This window comes from Thermobia domestica, chromosome 2 (assembly GCF_964235325.1).
Source record: "Thermobia domestica chromosome 2, izTheDome1.hap1.1, whole genome shotgun sequence".
NCBI classification, from domain to species: Eukaryota; Metazoa; Arthropoda; class Insecta; order Zygentoma; family Lepismatidae; genus Thermobia; species Thermobia domestica.
Window position 1 is genome coordinate 381,628,834 of NC_137455.1, and position 21,626 is coordinate 381,650,459.

A 21,626-nucleotide genomic window follows, 5' to 3' on the forward strand; every position below is an offset into this window, starting at 1 on the left:
GTACAAATCTAGTAACTCAGGCACGTAGCCAGGATTTCGCAATAGGGGGGGTCCGTGACGAAATACTGTAATTATCACCCCAGGGACTCGATCATTCTAAACTATTTTAGTGGCAACATTATATTCGTTCGTTTAGCCCGGATTTCGTAATGGAGGGGGGGGGGGGTTGACATGAAATACTGTGGTTACACACCAGGAGATAAATGGAGCTCATCCGTGGCTAAGCGGTTAGCATACGCGCCTTTGGAGTGGGAGATCCGTGTTCGATTCCCGGCGGGAGCCCTCGTGGTTCGGATTCCACGTTAATCAGTAGGTCCATGTCTCATATAGCCTCGCTGCTGAAACGGACGTTAAACTCAAACCAGGAGATCAATCAATGTAAACTATTTTACTGGCAAAATACCTATATTGGTTTGTTAGGACAATAAAATGAGAATATGTTAGTAATTATTTTAATAAAAAACTATGAAGAAATCTTGAGTATAAAATAAAAAAAAGTATTGAAAAGAATATAAAAAAGTACGGTATTGAAAAAGATATAGTCTTCCAAGGACATTCGAACTCGGTACTACTTGTCTTCCTTCTTCTTCTTTTTATCTTCGTTTAATGCCGTCAAGGATAGCAACGAGATCTCTTTTGGGAGTAAAGACATCATCCTATAGAATGGATTAGTATTGCCGCGAAATTCAAAAGGGCTCATATTATTGGTGATTCTGGACATTTCTTAAGTTCTACCGGAGAGTCTATCTTATCGAACCGGTTTATCGATATCATTCATTTCTATTCCATATTATTCCGGTGTCATTTGTATTCCATATTATTAACATAGAGATAGATGGAATTCCGAATGTTTCGTTACAATAATATCCATTTTCAACTTGACTCCCCCTCCCCCGTTTCCTCCAGACAATTCTCCTCATAAGAGAGAATATCCAAACGCTTGGTGTAGCTTTATATTTTGACGCTGATTCACCTTTTTCTCGTTTCCTCTTGTTTCATCCTTCCTTAATATTTTTCATTTCTGGATCCGAAGGGGGGGGTCCGGACCCACCCCTTGGCTACGTGCCTGAGTAACTAGTTAGATATCAAATATAATATTTATTGATTACACACGATTCATTGACTGTTTATTTTCTATTTTTCAGGGAATTTATTTGGCTTACGATTCTCCATTCAACACGACGCTGTGTCTGCTGTATGTACAGACCATTGCAAGGACCATCTGTTATGCACAACTGACGCGTGAGGTGGTTTAGATCCCAATGGGCGTTTCACCTTTAGAAAATGGATCCATTTATTACAATCCATGAGGGGCGAGGGGAGACGAAGGAAACAGAAATGAATGAGCATGAGAAGGAAGGAAAAAATCGAATTCTGCGCCTGCGAAGTCAAAATGGATGAATAGAAAACGGAAGCGCGCATGCGCTTTTTCAATTTTTTTTTTAAGACATTCTCCATCATAGAACATCGGACTGGACTGCAGCGCTCCGAGTGAGAATAAAGGGAACCATTTTCGTTGCATAGAAATGTGATATGTTGCTGTAATTAATCGGATGTTATATTCAGTATATACAATTTTAAACATATATATATATAGCGCTTTTGCAATATCTTACGTCCAATTAGACTACTGAGTTAATAAAGGCTTACATACATCAAAGAAATTAGGAATAGCTATGAAGGAGCTTTATCACCTTTATCGATCAAAATTTTCTATCTTGCACACACAAGAAACATACCAAATATTATCATCTGATAAGCTTAAGCGTAGATGTTCGTGTGCAGACTGCCTTTAAATTGATTTCAGCATATGTTTCTATTTTTAGTTTAATATGAAGCGAATTTTTGATCGCGAACATATGCCGATCCGGAAAACAATATACTTTAGCCAGGAATTCCAACTTAGGGGTTTTTATTATAAGAAAACTAATAATATCTATAGGAAAGCACAGTGGCTCAGTGGTAGAGCGCTCACCTCTGGTGTGTGGGGTCCTTGGTTCGATCCCGGGACAAATAAGTTTGTGGTGGACAACATCGTGTTGGTGGGTTTTGTTGAGGTACTCCCATTTCCTCTGACTTTTTCATTCCACCAATTCTTCCACCATTATTCACTTGCCTTAATCATCGTCTTCCTTAGCCTAAAGGATATAGTCGTGGGACGTTAAAATGAATTATTTTATTTCTTGACAATAATACCTATAATCCGCTATTTCATGTTTTTCATTTACATCTTTCTTTAAGTTTTAAGTTCCCACACTTACGCCCTTTAGGCTAAAGGAGACGATGATTAAGGCAAGTGAATGATGATGGAAGAATCGGTGTAATGATCATGTGGGAGGAAACTGGAGTACCCGAGAAAACCCACGGACACAATGTTGGTTACCACAACCTTACTTAGCCGGAGATAGAACCAGGGACCCGAGGTAAGCGTTCCAGCCCTGACCCACCGCACTCCCCTAAGGCTACTTCGGTATTATTGAAGTACTTCAGGTTACAACTGTGTGTATATGAAAATAATAAAATTTCATTTTATCTTTATATTGACCGGCTTGTTTACAACTAGGGATGCGCACGAGACGAGTCGAGACAGGATTTTCCTGACAAAATTCAAGTCGAGACACGGCTCTTCCAATAGAGAAATATACATTTTCCGAGTCGAGACATCACTTTTACGGGACATTTTTCGAGACGAGACAGCCACAAATCTTGTCTTGTGCGCATCCCTATTTAAAACAACATTTATGAAGAATTAAGGCCTCTTCTACAAACTGTCAAGATAATTACTGAGAAGTATATGGACCATTTTCTTCCCATCACGAACAAACATACACTTTAAACTCATCACATGTCTCTTCTGGTTATTTGTTTTAAAACGTTGATGCTTGTATTTCTAAGAATGAAATGTAACAAAATCTTTTATCTGAAATTTTGAATTTCTAGGGATATCCCAGGTCACAACAGTAGTAGCTATTGAGGGAAGTCACTTACTTTTCTTTTTTCTTTTTTTTTTAAATACAATTTTATCGCTAATAGTGAAAGATAGAACATTTATCTAATGTTCCCAGCTCTAGTCAAGTGAGCTTTGTGGATTCTTTAAGCTTAACGTCCCACTTTTATGCACCGAGGTTAAAAGATACGGTGATCCTATGAATGATAATTGTAGAATAACGAAAGTGAGAGGAAACGGAAGAATCCCGGGAAAATCCACAAAGTGTTTTTCTATCACAAACTTTACTTAGGAATGAGCTGGAATCGAACCACAGACCCTCCGCACCTGAGATGAGGGTTCTACTTCTGGGCTACCGCGGCCCTGTAAGCTTTGTGGTGGACAAATACCATGTGTCCTATAGATTAATGGGGTTCTCACGTTTCCTCCCACTTTCTTCATTCTACTATTATCATACATCTTACAATCACAGTCTTCCTTTGCCTCTATGCATAATTGTGGACATCAAAGTCGAAATAGAAACTTACCTAATGTAATAATTATTGAATAAAAGTATTAGAATGTCAGATAAACTTCTTTTCGTTAGTTTTGTAGGGATAAAATCAGTGGTGCTATTCAGCCGGTTCGCTAGAACCGCTTATTAAAATATTTTCACTTTGCAGAATCGTTTGTTATACCCAGACGTAACACTAAATTTTACCCAGTTATACTCAGGAACAGTAAATTTTAGTTTAACTATCTTTGTTTTTAGAAATTCTTACGGCTACAGGGTTAACCATATGATCTCTCAGAACAAAGTATAAACGTTTATTTCTTAATCTCAAATGCTCAGATATCAAGAATGAGAACTGGTATCACATGAATTTAATGGTGAGGGTTATTCATGCTTGAAATGCATACATACCATCAGTGGCGGATCCAGGATATGGTCAAGGGAGGGGCTAAACGATAATTTACCGTTTTATCCAGTGTAAAGCTGAATTGAAGCCCATTTTATCCAGTGTAAACCTGAGCGTCAAGGGGGGGCTATAGCCCTTTAGCCCCCTTAAATCCGCCCTTGCATACCATAATAAACAATTGTCGATCCATTGTTGCACTAATTTTTTTTCAGTACTATTTGACAATCACCTAATTTCGCCACAACACCTTGTATTAGAGTGCTGTGTAAGTCTCTACTTGTCACTTGAGGTACCTAGTAAAAAAAAATGCTTCTGTCTACTTATATGGTTTGTTTTCTATCTATCTATCTATCGTTTCTATTTCTCTCTCTCTCTCTCTCTCTCTCTCTATAAATATATATACAGGGTCGGATCCAGGATTCTCTGAGGGGGGGTGCACCAATAACTACCAGTACATTTGAATTAAATTTGAGTTTTTTAAAATGCCTTTAGGCATCTGTGATGTGAATGAGGAATTCCTTTAGAAATGATAAGTGTCTGCTCTCGACGAATTCTTTTCCTTCAACCTTCAGAAAATTGACTTAAACTATTGATTTTGCAAAACTCACTGCTAGCTTCTCACTTTAGGTAATGTATATTTACAACGAAGGGAGGGATGTACGTGCACCTTTGCACCCCCTAAATCCGGCCCTGTATATATATATATGTATATATATATATATATATATATATATATATATATATATATATATATATATATATATATATATAACCGGTTGTTAAAAAAATTAGAATAACACCACTGGATGAAATTAGAATTTTTACAAATATGTGACTTTCCTCAGAAGCCACCACTGTCGCACTGTGGAGTCATCATTGTCTTAGTAACTCAGCATGATCCCAACATATGTTGCAAAATCTTAGATATATATATATATATATATTCATAGTCCAAGTATATTAAACATCATCCATTCTTAATATGTTGCAGAAGATTTAAAAAATCTACCTAAGTATAAAGATACAGAAATACATAAATTGTTTCATAATTTTATTTAATTTGGATCTAAATATAGGGATGACGTATATAAATCATACTAGTAAGCTTTGTTTCTCACGAGATACCGCATGGCAACGTAACATTAATATTTTAGTGGTAATTCTTCAGGATATTTTAAGAATAGTAAAAACCACCCTATGTATACAAAGTACTTTAGTATTTTTTTATTTCATATTACAACACATACCACGTTACGTCACAGTGAGAGAAAGATACCATAACAATCTTCTCAATTGTCAATCTTAAAAATGCTAAATCTTTTAAAATTTCAATTTTAAGGTAAATAATTAAGAGTATTAACATTGTGTATATTTATTTTGGTGATTAGTGCCTCTAAATATAAAATTTATGAGGCTGAAAAAATAACAATTAATATAAAATATTTAGGTCTTCCACATGTCTGTAAATAAATAATAAATAAACCCCACTCTAATGGGTTCTAATCTTAGAGTTAGGAATAAGTCTGTTAGCTAGCGTTTTGTGTTCAAACTATGGAAAAAGTTATTGGGGAAAAATGTTGATTAGATGGATACCAAGTGTTTAATTTCTCTCACTTTTTTTTTTTTTAATGAATATCGGAAGAGAAAAATAAAAATAAAAGCAATCTATAGTTATATGAAGACAGAACTAAAGATATGGGGAGGATGTGTGAATAAAAAATCTCCCTCAGAATGACTTGAACGCTATATAATGTAAATGAAATTATTAAATATTTATTTAAAGTGGAAAAAATAACACAATTTTACTATTAGTAAACTTCATTAATACCACCACTTATTAAATTCCTGCATTGAGACCTGAAAAAATTAACACGCAATTCTTTCAAGATGTTCTATAGACGCCCTTCAAAATATGGCTAGGTTTTAAGAATTTTAAAAAATTATAATATTATTAATTACTACGTCTGAAGGACAAATGATAAATTTGCTGTCTTTAATTTTTCTTTTATAAAAAAAAGTAATAACTATGAATCATGGGAAGTAAAAATGTCATGGCGAACATTTTTATGTAAAATTATATCAATGTATTACATTTACATACATTGACGTTTATAATATTTATTTTTATAAACTGTAAAAAGAAACTTATGAACTTAAAAAACTCACGTATTTCAAAAATTAAAATTCTCATAATGAAACTACGTATACAGTATTTGTATATTTCGACTTCTCCAATGATACACTATCTGCAAAAGACCAAGAAAAAATGTAGTAAAATGTATCCAGATGATTCATGTATGTGAATCAGTATAGGCTAAATAATTCGAATTTGTCAAATTATATACTAACATGGGTCTTAAAGTTTAGAAAGTGGGAGGGACAAAGCATGAATGGAGGCGGACAATAATGAAACAAGAATTTTAGGAACGATCCCCTAAAAATAGATCAAAAGATTGCGATCTTGACCAATAATTAGTTTGTGGATCAGGGGCCACAAAATTTTTGAAGGTCACTAAACCAAGTTTTCGTATTTTTTACGGAATAATCACATCATACTGAGCTAAGTGATAGTTTGGGTATGGCTACACTATATCTAGTTCTTCAGATATAAGGCTTTCAAGAAATTTTTTGTCTTAAATATATTGGATCTTTTGATGAAAAATGCAAGAAATTCGTAATTATGGGAAAATTACGTTATCCGTCTAAGTAACAAACATTTTGTTATCCACTTCAGGTTCACATTTCCATTGTCTAGGACCGAGGCGCACAGTAGAAAAAAGATCTGATTCTCTGATACATCTATATTATATATCTTAGGTTTAACGTGAGAAGATGACTGATCTTTAGAAAAGACGGGTGATTAAGAGTCTTCATCCCGGCGAAATTAAAATACCGCCAATTTTACAGTAATTATGTGATATCTTCAAATAGATAAAAGATAATTGAAATACGGAACAGAGCGCCCTAGACAATATTATTTTGCGTGAGGTGCCGTTATCACAAGTCACCTAGTGGCTTTCCGTTTTCAGCTGTTTAGAAACGCGAAAATAAATGCCGATTTTCAAAATGGCTCGAACTCGAAAGCAGATAAGTGAGTCGTGATAACGGTATCTCATGTAAAATAATATTGTCTAGGGCGCTCTTGTTCCATATTTCGATTATCTTTTATCTATTTGAAGATATCACATAATTAATGTAAAATTAGCGGTATTTTAATTTAGCCGGGATGAAGACTCTTAATGAAAGCGAATGACCACGGAAGAATTGGTGGAATGAAAGTGTGGGAGGTGTCGGGCAAACCCACGGACACAGTGTTGTCCACCACAAACTCTCAAGGCCTTGCATCGAACCGGAATCGAAGGTGAGCGCCTAGTCACTGAGTTAGCGTAACCCTTTCTTTCATATTCGCTTGTTTTGTTAGATTTAATATTTTTTCACATCGAAATTGCGTTAAGATACGGACTTGAGATCTGAACCACATGTATACTTCTACCAGAAATCGAACTCGTGTCTCCTGCTCTTCCACATTCGTAACCAGTCTCGCATCATAATTACCATTTTAAAAAAATACATTTTAGTTAGTTTTTTTTTTTTAATCCAGTAAACTCTGAATTAGAACGAAACATTGCAACTCATCATTCCTATCCTGTGGTCCCACCCCTCACAACATATACTTCGTTCAGAATTTTATAGAAATCAGAATATCTATATATTAAAATGCAAGGTTTATATGTTTGGGTCAAGAAAATTTTTATGTTTTGTGACCATCTGCTTACTAAAGTGCTATGTTTGTATGTTTGTAGCCAATTCCTTTCGACAATGAGATCTCGAAAACCACAAGTGCTAGAAAAGTGCCGTTTTCGCTGATCGATTTCAAATTTTGTCTATATTTTTCTTTATTTTTGTATTTATTTTTCTATTCCACATTTTAGGCGTTATTTTCACTCTATTAGCTTAATATGCCACTAGGACATTAAGGTTGATACCCTTGTGAAAGGCAACCAGTAGAGGAGCTACGTATAGCGGGTTGATGGACATTTCAGGCGCTTTGCTTTAATGTGAATGACAAACCCTATTGCAAGCTGGCAACTTCGAAGGCTTGTGGACCCACAATGAGGCGTACTCGGATATGGAATTATTAGGGAAAAATGCATTTGGTATCATGTATTACTTATCCAAGTTTGCCACAAACTACCCCCAACATTCTGTATATTAAGGGTCTTCACTACAGCGAAATTAAGCTACCGCTAATTTTAGAGTTTTTCTGTAATATCTTCAAAACAAATAAAAATATTCGAAAAGCAAAAACGCAATGAACTAGACAATACGACTTTGTATGTGATACCGTTATCACAACTCACCTATCTGCTTTCGATTTTCAAATGTAGATAGATTTAGCATTTTTTTTTTTTTTGCGGGTTCTGTAAATAGCGGTATACCAAAAGCAGATAGGTGAATTGTGGTAAAGGTATCACATGCGAAATCGTATTTTCTAGTTCACTACGTTTCTGCTTTTCGAATATTTTTATTTGTTTTGAAGATATTACAGAAAAACTCTAAATTTAGCGGTAGTTTAATTTCGCTGTAGTGAAGGCCCTTAAAATACTACATTTATACCCATGTTTGTCTATAGCAATTCACTCTCTTTTGAGAGTCTTCCTGTCTTTTACTTGTGTTCGTAAAAGGACTTGCACAGATATAGTGAGAAGTGGGAAGGATATTCATCCTCATATTAGAACTGTGCGCTGTGTAAATATCGCAGATTCAGCTAGTAATACTAAACTTTCTCTAAGTAAGAACAAATTTCTAATACTTACTAAATTGTTCAACGTTTCTGGGATTATCATCATTTCTTGTCCAGGTCGTCACCTAATGCTACAAACACCCTAATTGTTTTGAAGACGAATTCTTTGAGAATGGAGAAAATCTGTAATACAAACTATTTCACTAACTTAGTTCTTTCTACGGTTCTACAATCGAGACATATTTAAGCATGTACAGATCGCCGATTCCTTAGACCCTAATTTATACAGGGAACAACTATTGACACTAGTACAAACAAAGACATATATATATTCTTAAATGAAAATTATAATGAAAATATAAACCAAAAGACATGAAACAGAAAACTGATGGCGTCAACTTGTTGGCGATAAGTTGAACAGCAGTTATGAACCAGCGATAAGTTGAACAGGAGTTATGAACCAACGATAAGTTAAACAGGAGTTATGAACCAGCGATAAGTTGAACAGGAGTTATGAACCAGCGATAAGTTAAACAGGAATTATGAACCATCGATAAGTTGAACAGGAATTATGAACCAACGATAAGTTAAACAGGAGTTATGAACCAGCGATAAGTTAAACAGGAATTATGAACCATCGATAAGTTGAACAGGAGTTATGAACCATCGATAAGTTGAACAGGAGTTATGAACCAGCAATAAGTTAAGCAGGAATTATGAACCATCGATAAGTTGAACACGAGTTATGAACCAGCGATAAGTTGAACAGGAGTTATGAACCAGCGATAAGTTGAACAGGAGTTATGAACCAGCGATAACTTGTACAGGGGTTATGAACCAGCGATAAGTTGAACAGGAGTTATGAATCAGCGATAAGTTGAAGAGGAGTTATGAACCAACGATAAGTTGAACAGAAGTTATGAACCAGCGATAATTTGAACGGGAATTATGAACCAATGATAAGTTGAACAGGAGAACCACTGAAAGGTACAAACAAGAAAATAACATCAATAGTGGTGATTTTAGTGCTGGTAATACGGAAAACTTTAGTGATAGAAGAACGCCTCAAAAAACCGCTATGTGTAGAAATGGCAACTAAGATGCAAAAAAAAAAAAAAAAAAAATGTGTTTTCTCATCATTTACATTGTTCACAAGTATGATTTTTGTTTCCTTATACCGAGAAAACTGTTAAGAATTCACACGTTAAAGATGCAATACCACTTTCTGCTTACATTGTAGCATGCAGTTTATTTTTTGACTAAACTGTCAAGTAGCGGTTTATCGAGGCGCACTGACAGTATCAATACCTCGATAATCATAGGTGTTAAGGTGGATCACTACCCGGAAGTCAGCACGTATTTTAGCTCATTGCCTTAAGTACTGCGTAATGGAACGTTACATATTATAAATATTGTACTATAAGATAAAGTTATGTTTCAGCTACAACACAAGACACTGATTCATTTGGTTGTGTCTTCTGATATCGAAAAAGGGAACAAATAAAAGAAAATATTTGATTCCTTTTTACAATGAGCACACAAGATGGCACTTGCTGTTAGATCTTACTAGAAGTGCACAATTTTATGAAATGTTTATTTGTATGTGTAAAGTATTTTAAAGTGACGATCTTATCACGAAATAGATATGTTGTTTGACCGTTTTTCGTGTTATGTTTCACATTTCATTTAAATATTAATTTACATTAGAGGAAATACATTTTGAGGCGAAACTTGACCAGAACGCCATAATGCGTTGGTGCCAAATTTACACGTCTAATTCCTGGATTTCAGCGTTGCAGTTCGAGAAGCGGAACTTAGCCATGAATTGCGGTAAGGGTCGAAAACTAATTTCTACAGTAAGTATCCAAACAGAATTCCATGATTACTTCTTTTATTATCTGGCACCAGTAAGCACTCGACAATACCTGGCAACGCAGCACTATTCAAGCAGCGTTTAGGATAGCACCGAGAACACCTAGTGATCCACGTGGGTCGCTATTTACAAATGTTTATAAGCATATCTAATATTTTGTAACCGTATCGGATAATTTGGTCTCTCGCCATACGGTGTGTCTCTCTTAGGTGTAATTCTGACGCTGAAAATTTTCTAGTGTGTAGAGTAGTAACTATTGGTAGCAGTCCTGAGTTCGATTCCCAGTGGGGACACCCGGTCGAAAAGATGTAACAGCTTTTTCAGGCCAATAATTCTGAGTGAAGTTTTCCCTGTATTTTCTTCATTCACACCAGGCAAATGCTAGGAGGGTACTTAACATACAGGTCCTAGGCCACTGCCTTCCTTCCCCGGATAGTGTGCTCGCCAAGAAACGTCATCCCTCATATGTGACGGGTTTAAGGCCATAGCTACCGGTAATACTCAGAAATATGTAATAAATAAATAATTAAAAATAAAATTTTCTTAAAATTCGGAACGTCAGGCCTAATTAAAAAAAAATGAAATTTTCCAGTTCAACGTCCATTGATTATGACCTTTTAGGCTGAGAGAGACGGATGATATAGCCAGATGACCGATGATGAAAAAATGGTGGAATGGTAATATGGCAGGAAACGGGAATACCGCAGGAAAACTCACGGGCATGATGTTATCCACCACAAGTTTAGTTGGCCGGGAATCGAATCAGAGACCCATGCACTAGAGGTAAGCGATGTACCAGTGAGCCATCGTATCCCCCAGGCTTAATTGAGGACAGGTGGTATCTCTAGTTCTTTCCGAGTGATTGCTACACAATTACAGAGAGAAATCTTAGTGTTATTTACTTACTTCCGTGATCAGGGTCGGATCCAGAATTTTCTGATCAGGGGTGCACCAATAACTACCAGTTCATTTGAATTAAATTTTATTTTTTTTCAGATGCTTTTAGCCATTAGTGTTGTGAATGATGAATTGCTCTTGAAATGCTCAGTGTTTGGTTTCAGAAATCGAACCCACGACTTTCAGAATGCAAAGACAATGCTTTGCCAACTAAGCCACGGCCGCAGTATATAATTAGCTTGCTGCTCTAGATCAGGAATTTCTTTAATCATGGACACTTTGAATATGATGAATAATTCTATCGTACAGAATCCTTACGAAAGTGTTGCTATTTTCACTTCTAGCTTTTCCTTTTAGATAGTGTATATTTACAACGAAGGTGGGTGCATGTGCACCTCCCCTGAATCCTGTCCTGTCCGTGATATTTTGAAAAAAAAAATGTGAGAAATGGGGACTGGATTGTTGACCTTTAAAATTTTACTTATTTCTGCTTTTTTCTTTGTATTTTTTTCTTTTTCAGACGTACTTCCTTTAAAGTGGGAATACTAGACTTGGTTAGTGTAGTAGAAACCCCTGTAGGCGTTAAAGGGTTCTTTTTACAAGATATGGAGCAAATTGCTTGTGAGCCCATTTCGCCGTTTGTTTACACATTCCATTTAACCCTTCAATGGTACAGGAACTAATGCAACACAAGAGCCCTCTTACATAATAGTCTATCCCTTCCAGCAGTTATAAACACACACACACACAAACACAAATAAGAAGCAATTGCGGGGCTGAGGAGGGGTACAGATAAATTGAGAAGACGAAAGAAAGTGAAAACTGGCTGACGCGGGTGGGGGGACCGGGGGAGGGAGAGGAAACGCAAAAGACACACTGCCACAGATCTCGAGGTAATAAAAGTTTTATTGAGTTATACAACTCAGTCCTCCATAAAACCCTTTCGTCGTCTTCCCGCTGGAGGTCAGATCGGAAAGGCATTAAAACGCAAATCCCGCGACACTATAAACCAAAAACAGCCTTCTCCCCATTCACAGTGCTTCTCAACAGCACAGCCACAACCTGTATCTCGTATTTTTATTATTATTATTATTACTACTCCTTTCGCTCTCTGTATATGTGTATATATATATTGTTTTTGGCACATACTGACCTTCACTCTACAATACTTCGTTTCAAGGGCAGGTCACCAATCTTTCCTTCAGGAGGCCAGAAAGTCCTACACTTTCCCTTCAAGTTTAATACAGGCAGGTAAGTTTTGTCTCCATTTTACCTATGTGTATGTGTGCAATCTCGATGTGAAAAATTGCGTTAAAGTCCTTCACCGATCTTAACTAGGGTCTACAATCTTAAAATATCCTTTAAAAATTAGAAGATAATATACCTTTACACTATAATTTTCCAGCGCTAATTAGAGGTGACTTGCACTGTAGAAGTGAGCGAAAGTATTTTCTTTTTGAAGTTCGATATTTCATCCAATTTACCCTTGACCGATTTCAATACCAATGAATAGGATCCAGCACTAATTAGAGGAGACTTGCACTGTAGAAGCGAGCGAAAATATTTTCTGTTTTCAGTTCGATTTTCAATCAGTTAATCCTTGACAGATTTCAATACCAGTGCATAGGATCCAGCACTAATTAGAGGAGACTTGCACTGTAGAAGCGAGCGAAAATATTTTCTGTTTTGAGTTCGATTTTCAATCAGTTAATCCTTGACAGATTTCAATACCAGTGCAAGTCTAATTAGAGGTGACTTGCACTGTAGAAGTGAGCGAAAGTATTTTCTTTTTGAAGTTCGATGTTTCATCCAATTTACCCTTGACCGATTTCAATACGAATGAATAGGATCCAGCACTAATTAGAGGTGACTTGCACTGTAGAAGCGAGCGAAAAGTATTTTCTGTTTTAAGTTCGATGTTTCATCCAATTTACCCTTGACCGACTTCAATACCAATGAATATGGCTAATTCTAAACTTTCTACACACAAGTTTCTTGTTTCATTATTATTATTAGTATTTTACGAAAACTACCTAGCGATATATTCATAAAGTTGAGTAAATTAATCCTATTGCCCCTGATTCATGTCAATCTCAAGTAATGACCCTTTAGAGAGGCCATATCACATAAAAATGTGGAAATATGTAGAAAAGAAGAAAAAAATGAAAACTGAGTTTAACGTCCCACAGTTATGCCTTTTAGGCTAAGGGTGATTACTAATGTAAATGAATGATGATGAAAGAGTTGGTGGAATGAAAAGTGGGAGGAAACGGAAGTACCCCGAGAAAACCAACGATTACGATTTGCCCACCACAAACTTACTTGGCCGGGGATCGAATCAGGGACCCCACATACCAGAACTTAGCGCTCTACCTCTGAGCCAGTGTGCACCCCTTGTACGAAATAAGAATTCAAATACTTTTTGTTTCCTCTTTTTTAAATGAACTTATTCTATTGTGTGTAAGTTTATCTCTTCGTCTCTGACTAATTCACCCCAACAATACATCCGATTGGAGATCCTCAATATGCTAATAGGTGTGTCTGCCTGTGGTGCCTGTCTGTCTGCCTCCAACAGCGTGCAGGCAATTTTCAAATTTAATTGCAACTTAAAAACTGTATACTTTCAATTTAATTCTTTCAAAATAGGAGGAAGCACAATTTTATCCTATAGTGTGAGCAAATCGAAGACTTAGAGGGAACAACTATTCAGTTATAAACGCAAATAATGCTAATATCGAGATATACTGTACACGCCCGCAACCAGCCATAGAGGTTTGAGGGGCATGAATATGTTAGGGAGAGCCAAGTCGCCAAAAATTATCTTGCAAATATCTAAATTGTGTGTTTTTTTTTAATTAATAATAGAAATTTGTATTGAGGCCTGGGGGGCCACGAAAAGTTTAGGGGAACCAGGCCCTCCTAGCCCCCTCTAAGTTGCAGGCCTGATACTGTATTCAGTTTTCGAGTTACTAAGGGAATGAAGGGGAAATCCTCCTCTGCAAACAAATAAAAGTATCTCTAGGAGATGTGTTTATAACCTATAGGCGAGTATAGGCTACTGAAAAATACACTACTTATGATAACCTCTTTTCTCAAGTACACGTCATCACCTTGTAAAATAATCTCTAAGTCTGCATATTAATTGTACTAAAAGTAAGTATAACTCATTGAAGATTTTCTAGAATTCCTACGAGAAAAGAGAAAAAAGAAGAAATTTAAGTTCAATTTGCAACTATTCCGTATTGTCGTTCACTGAGTCATTGAATTATGACAAAGACATTTCGTAGGGAAGGAATCTTCTGTCTACTGTGCTGAACCACAGATACAATCAAATTACAGATATACTTTATACTGTGATAAATACGTATAAACTGAGTATAACTCCTGTCCATTATGAACTGGAAAGAAGAATGGGTATGACTGTTAATGTCAGTAAAAGGGACGGTATTGTCTGGTAATAATTCGTATACTTTATTTTTGTCCGTATTGTGGAGGTGTCCGTTAATCGAATTTTCACTGTATTTTGATCGCTTCTACAGCGCATGGTAGCATTAGATTTTTAACTAACGTAAACGAAGGTATACTAGATAGGTAAAGTGGCTTCTGAGGTCTGCAGTAAAAACTATTTCTTCGCAACGAAAACGTAAATAAGGTTTGTAAAGAAGAAGATACCTCCAACAATGATGATGTTTTAAAATAATCTACGTTACATTCTATGCTATACCAAAGGAAATAGTAAGTATGCACTATTTGAGTTTGTAAGTTTTTAAAAAAGACTTTGGCATCTCGTAAAAATAATGATCATGCAGAAACATAGAGTTTCTCAAATTAAAAAGAGGGAAAAATATATATATCAGCTCTCTTCAAAAGTACTTAGTTCCATCGTGTGCCTAGCTACGTCAAAATTATACATAACGAGGCAATTACAATTCTGTTGGCAGCGCGCGGGTTAGAGGGCATCCGTAGCTAATTCTTAAGTTTTAGAAGCTTGTGCTTGGGAGAAAATGAAGGAACTTGAATGTATGATGAATCGTAACTCTTATGAAAATGTTCTGAACCCTGTAACAAGAGGAAACCAGTATTCTACACTTGTCCCGCACAAAATGCTAATGAGAATTTTCTCTGAAAGGAATTTTGAAGTCTCTGTATGATCTAGCAACGATCCAGGTCGCAGTGGAAATGTCTTTTTAGGTATATATGTGCGAAGAGCTTTCGTTGCGTTTCCACCGAAAAGTCATATCGCACAGAATGTATGGATATGCGAGTGTGGGAACTTTTTTTTTTTTTTTTTCTACATCCGAATCTCTCGTCTTCAACTACAGGAACGTGTTCGAGAGCAGAATAGATTGTGAAAGCCGGGATGTGAAGGCTGTTTCTACAGAGAAGAAACGATCTCGCGGAGACGACAAGAGAATAGTTTTGCGGTTTTCAGTCATGTGTAAATGCGTGCAAAACTTTGTGTAGTTTTGTCGCCAGGTGTATCGAATTACTGGACTCCTTTTTTTTCTCACCACTTTACTCCGTTCGTGGGAACTCATTTTGCAGGTTGGAAATTCCCTGAAGAGTAACTTCTGCAATTACTGGCATTGAAGAAGGTTGAAATACTAGCAGAGATGGGAGGAAATTATACGAAAATTGTAATGAACAGTAGCACCAACTACACAAGTGGTTGTCCGAAATTCGTTCACTGGATGTGGCTATGAGAGGAGACGAGACAAAACTTGCGCGACGAGATACGAGTTCCATAACAAACAGGTATACTTACGAGACGAGACAAACCTTAACTCTTTTTCTCGTACGCAAACTTACCTGAATATAAATCTCACGTACAATCATGTCCAAAATTATTGTCGCATGTCTATAAATATGTTATTGTAGGAATATAATTTGATAACGAATTCGTCCGGTATTTCTTGTAATGTTAGTATGTGTATAATCGACAAAGACGTGTATGTGGCAAATTTCATGTCAAAAGAGCAGTAAATAAGAACAATAAAACGAAAATAAAACTTTGTTGTCCATTTAGCAACATTTTGTTTTACTCATTCTAATTTTCGTATTTTTAATTGTTTTCGTATGAAATTTACCACAAATATACATTTCCCGATTATACACATAATGTCAGTATTAAAAGTGCTCTGCAAAATCATTATCAAATTATATTCTTACAAGAAGACAGTTAAAAATATGCGATAATCATTTTGGATATGAATGTACATGTAGGTTTGTCAAAATGAGAAGTCGGGACTCATTTTCCATTAGCCTATGGACCCGGAGGTTAAATACTGCGTTCACAAAAGCTATCCATTGACTTCTGTCCTTAGCCAACTGAATCTAGTTTCTACTTTGGATTTCTATTTGTGCGAGATCCATCTTAGCATTGTCCTCCTGTCTTCCTAATGGTCGTTTTCCGGACAAAATTGAATAATGATGGTGACAGCGCATCTTCTTGTTTCAGGCCATTTTGGTCGTGGAAGCTCTTGGACAAGAATTTTCCTACTCGGACTTTACTTCGGGATTTATACAAGCGTATTTTAATTAATATAACTAACTTTTTTGGTATTCCAAATTCTGTAAGAATGTTGTACAATGTTTCTCTTCTAATAAGATCGTAGGTGTTTCTAAAATCCATAAATAATTGATGTACCGGGGTATCGTATTCCTACTTCTTTTCGAGTGTTTGTCGAATGGTAAATATTTGGTCGATAGTTGATCGATTTCGTCTAAATCCGCACTGATAATCTCCAATAATTTCATCTGCGTATGGGGTCAATATTGCTAATAGAATGTTTGAAATGATTCTATAGGATGTTGATAGAAGAGAAATGTCTCGATAATTATTACAATCAGTTTTGTCGCCTTTGTTGTGAATTGGAACAATGATTGATTCTTTCCACTCTTGTGGCAATTCTTCCTTGTTCCAGATAAGGAGAATGAGTTTGTATATCTTGTTCCCCATTTTTTCGCTTCCAGCTAAAATTAACTCAGCCAGAATTTTGTCTACACCCGGAGATTTGTATTTCTTTAATTTCTTTGTAGCTATTTCTACTTCTAATCGGTTAGCCTCTGGAATATATGATTCTGCTGTGTGCATTTCCCTTTCTCCATGAACATAGCTTTTGCCTGCGTGTTGAGCAAATCGTCAAAGAAATCTTTCTATCTATTACTATCTGTATCAGTGAGAATTGTTCCATGCCTTTCTTCAATATAGGCCTATTAGCGCGAGGTTGAAATCTTTTCTTAAATTCGTTGTTAGAATGTTCCGAAATTTTTGTTTTTACTACTATCTTCAAATTTATTAATTTTAGCTTTCAAAAAATCACGTTTCTTTGTTCTAAAAGTTTTGGAAATTTCTCGCCTGATGTCAACGAAATGTTGTGTAGTTATAGCAGTTCTACGTAAAAACTGTCTTTTATATCGTCATCCTAATCTTCGGTTGGGGCATGTACACTCATGTCCAAAATTATTGTCGCATGTCTATAAATATGTTGTTGTAGGAATATAATTCGATAAAGAATTCGCCCAGTGTTTCTTATAATGTTAGTAGGTGTATAAACGGCAAAGATTTCTTGTGGCATGAAGTATGTGGCAAACTTCATGTCAAAAGAGCAGTAAATAAGAACAATAAAACGAAAATAAAACTTTCTTGTCCATTTTGCAACATTTTGTTTTACTCATTCTAATTTTCGTATTTATAATTCTTTTCCTGTGATATTTACCAGAAATATACATTTCCCTATTATACACATACTATCAGTATTAAAAGTACCTGCAAAATAATTATCAAATTATATTCTTATAAGAAGACATTTACAGATATGCGACAATCATTTTGGACATGAGTGAACATTTAAAACAATAATATCACATCTCTGACCCTTAAGAGTAATAAATGAAAGTCCATTATTAGCGAATTCAACTCGTTTAATTGCTGATATTATTCGTTTGTGCCTATTATTCGTGACGCCTATCCTATAAACACTTCTTATATTTCGTGTTCCAAAACTCATGTCGATTTTACTTTACAGAGGATGTGCCAAGTTATCAGCCCTGGTTCGAAGCTTATGTGAATGTTTCTGTACTAGTAGCATTTTTTCTTTAAAAAGGATGAGTTGTTAGCTAGCCTTACGTCAAACCCCTAAGTTGGAGGGCCACTCCTTGTAGGCTGTTTGCGACTGCTTTTCAATATATTCTCAGCTAACCTCTACATGTAGAGACCTTCTCCTCATTTTCAACCTGAGGATGCACAATGCCATGGTGACAGGATATATACTTACAATGATGTATAGTAAACGTTTATATCTCTTGCGTACGCCACTGGTTGTACAGGTTCTAAAGATCTGACCACTCGTTATTGAAACCCTTATACTCTAACTCACATTTGGATTTAAATCAAAGAAGTAGTAATTTTCTTCAGTTCATAGAGATTTTATTGAAAGGAAAAGCATTTGAATTTTGTATGTACAGTTGCCAGAAAATGGAGTTTTAAAATAAAACAAATGATTCAGATTTTTTGAACAAGAGAGTACATTTGAACTGTAGCTGCATCAAATAGGTATAGCTTTGATGCTGATAACGAACCTTAACTTCAATTTAAACTAGATATTTTTAAATACTACAGTTGGCAACATTGAGTAACTTTTTTTTTTTTTTCAACGGAGCAATCCAAAAGGCATTACACGTGAAGGTAAACTAAAATGCATTAGATGCGCCAACAGGGGCCGGATAACAACTGCAATTTCCTAGTAAATGCACGAACTACCTTTGTTTTAGTAGAAATGAACGCTGTTTAGTTGGACAAAACTCCAAGCGTCAATTGTCGGTGTCTCACAAAGCATTTTGTCAGTTTTTCCTCTGTTTTTTAAAAAGTTGTCAAACTATTAAAACAGGAAGAAACTGATGGCGGTGGAGAGAAATTACCATTTGACATGAAAACAGTTGATAATCCACTTCCGGAGTTAATCTACGAAATAAGCTTCCTCCCCCTTCCATTCAGTGGATATCATTGCCTTTGTTCATAAAACAAAACAACACAAATAGTTGACAATATCGTACTCTCCCCCTTTGTTTCATGTATGATGGGGGGAATGGCATAGGTCAAACATTAGTAACTCTGTCCATTCTACATAGCCGCGAAAATACGTGCGGCGTATCTGCAACTTTCATAAAACAATATTTGATAGCTACAGCGGTGTTATTGTCATGTTTCAGAAGGAAGGGCTTCACTCAAGCTCGAACAAATTCTGAAGGTTTCTTCGACAACCAGTAACAAAAATATAATTTAATTGATCACATTTATCGAAGTAAATAGCAGCCACTCTATACTTTAATTTATTTTCCAAATTTTATTAAAATGGCGCTAGTGGGCTCTATAGGATTGTCTCCACACAACTTTTGAACGAGAGCGAAATTTTGAATTCTCTTTTCTGCAATAGATAGCTAAAATATATATCTCGCCAAGTTCATTAACGGAGTCAATCTGTTGTCATATTAACGGTTACCTTTCCCCCTTTTAAAATCTATAACATTCCCTAGGTACTATGCAATCTGCACAGTAGCAAAGAAATATTGGTTGCCTATAATAAAGGATAATCTTTTCTTATCGCAATTATCTCAGCCAAGTTCACTAACGGAGTCAATCCGTTATCATATCATGAGTAACGGTTACCTTCCCCCTTTTAAAATCTATAACATTTCCTAGGTACTATACAGCCTGCACAGTAGCAAAGAAATGTTGGTTGCCTATAATAAAGGATAAGCTTTTCTTATTGCAATTATCTCAGCCAAGTTCATTAATAGAGCCAATCCGTTAACATCTCCAAAGGTAAAGATGACTTTAACGGTTGCCATTCATATCCTATTTTCTACAATTGAAAAATGGCGTATAATTGTAGAATACTAGAACTTACAAATCTCGCCGTTAGATGGATAACTTTTTTATTTTTAAGAACATTCTACAAATATTTTGTCCAATTACAATGTCCTAAATCTTGATTGATTTATAGTTTAACGTGTCTTTTCATCACAGAGATTGTTTGAGACGTTGACCTACAAGTGCAGTTTAATGTGTAGATTCATTCCAACCACATGAGAACAGTTGTCCACGAGACGAGACGAAACGAAATAGAATTTCGGTGACCAGATACGAGACGAGAATATCAATTTTAAGTTTTTTTTTTTTTTGAAAGAGAAAATAGTTTCAAGATCTTGTCTCGTAAGCAACACCTGAACTCCAATCGGGAATTGAACTCGGGTCTACCAACGCCGGAGGTGCTTCCACTAACCATATAGCAAAAGAGAACCCATCCCCAAAGACTCAATACATGCATTCTGCGTAGTCTCGGGTTTGATTCCCGGCCGGTGTTTCCCAATTTTCGGCGTCCACCCAAGCGTCGTGAGATCAACTGGAGTGGGGAGTCACGTGATTAAAAGACATGACCATCACTAAGTCTAGAAAACTCCTGATACGCTGACGCAACGCGCTGACCACTTGTTCCTAACTAGACTGGACGTAGTTTAGCCAGTCGCTAACAGATGGCGTTGGAGCGGCTCAGGCTCACAAAAAAGGGTTGTTACGTAAGGTTGAGTGAAGCACGAATTGGAAGAATGATTAAAGTCAGTGGCGTATTTACGATTTTGTTTCGGGAGGGGCTTTTCTAACTTTCGGGGGGGGGGGACTTTGCCTAAAAATGTGAAAATTCTGCAAGATATTTCATATACTTTACTATAGTAAGATTTCGGGCGGGCTTAAGCCCGGAAGCCCCTTCTAAATACGTCATTGATTAAAGTAATTTGTTCTTGTTTTCTTCGAGTGGAATAAATCAGTATTCCCAATATGGGGGTTCTCATTTCCAAAGGAGGTGCTGGATCAAAGAATAGGGAGTTGGGGAATAGACAATTTAGAGTGCGTTTCATGGAAAGGATGTAAAGGAAATGTATTAGAAAAGGCGGTTAACGTAAGACAAATTATAAAAACAAAATTATTTTTCACTTTATATACACTTCAAGGGTGGGTGGTTTTAAGAATTGAAACCTTTATCTGGTCCTTACACTGTTTAGTCAAAGTCTTAGGTTCAGCCTTGTGTATAGGTGGATCAGGTTAAGATGATGGGGGGCACTCAGGACAACCGCAGTCACCCAAAGAGGCACTAGGCTCCAAAAGGTTGAAAACTACTAGAATAAAGTACATTTAGTTCCACCTTATTTTAATTTTCTTAATTTGAGACATGACGTTAATTCTAAATCTGTCAAGAAGTTCAGAGCAAG

The 21,626-nt window shown here is 36.1% G+C and overlaps 1 protein-coding gene and 1 long non-coding RNA gene across 9 annotated transcripts in view; one reads left to right on the forward strand and one right to left on the reverse strand.

Moving 5' to 3' along the window:
- The window catches only part of LOC145678874 (uncharacterized), a 75,875-nt gene extending 71,346 nt beyond the window's left edge, over positions 1-4,529 (forward strand). For 4 of the 5 annotated variants that reach the window (XR_014130468.1, XR_014130469.1, XM_081749451.1 and 1 more), the window contains one exon: positions 1,146-4,529. Coding sequence is in view for 2 of the 5 variants with exons in the window: in XM_081749451.1 (XP_081605577.1) it covers positions 1,146-1,256 (111 nt within the window). In the remaining 3 variants the exon portion in view is untranslated. The remainder of the gene's footprint in view (positions 1-1,145) is intronic. The other variant, XR_014130471.1, reaches the window with a different exon arrangement.
- LOC145678875 (uncharacterized) overlaps positions 1-21,626 on the reverse strand; it is a 747,802-nt gene that overhangs the window by 206,672 nt on the left and 519,504 nt on the right. The gene's annotated exons all lie outside the window — the stretch shown is intronic.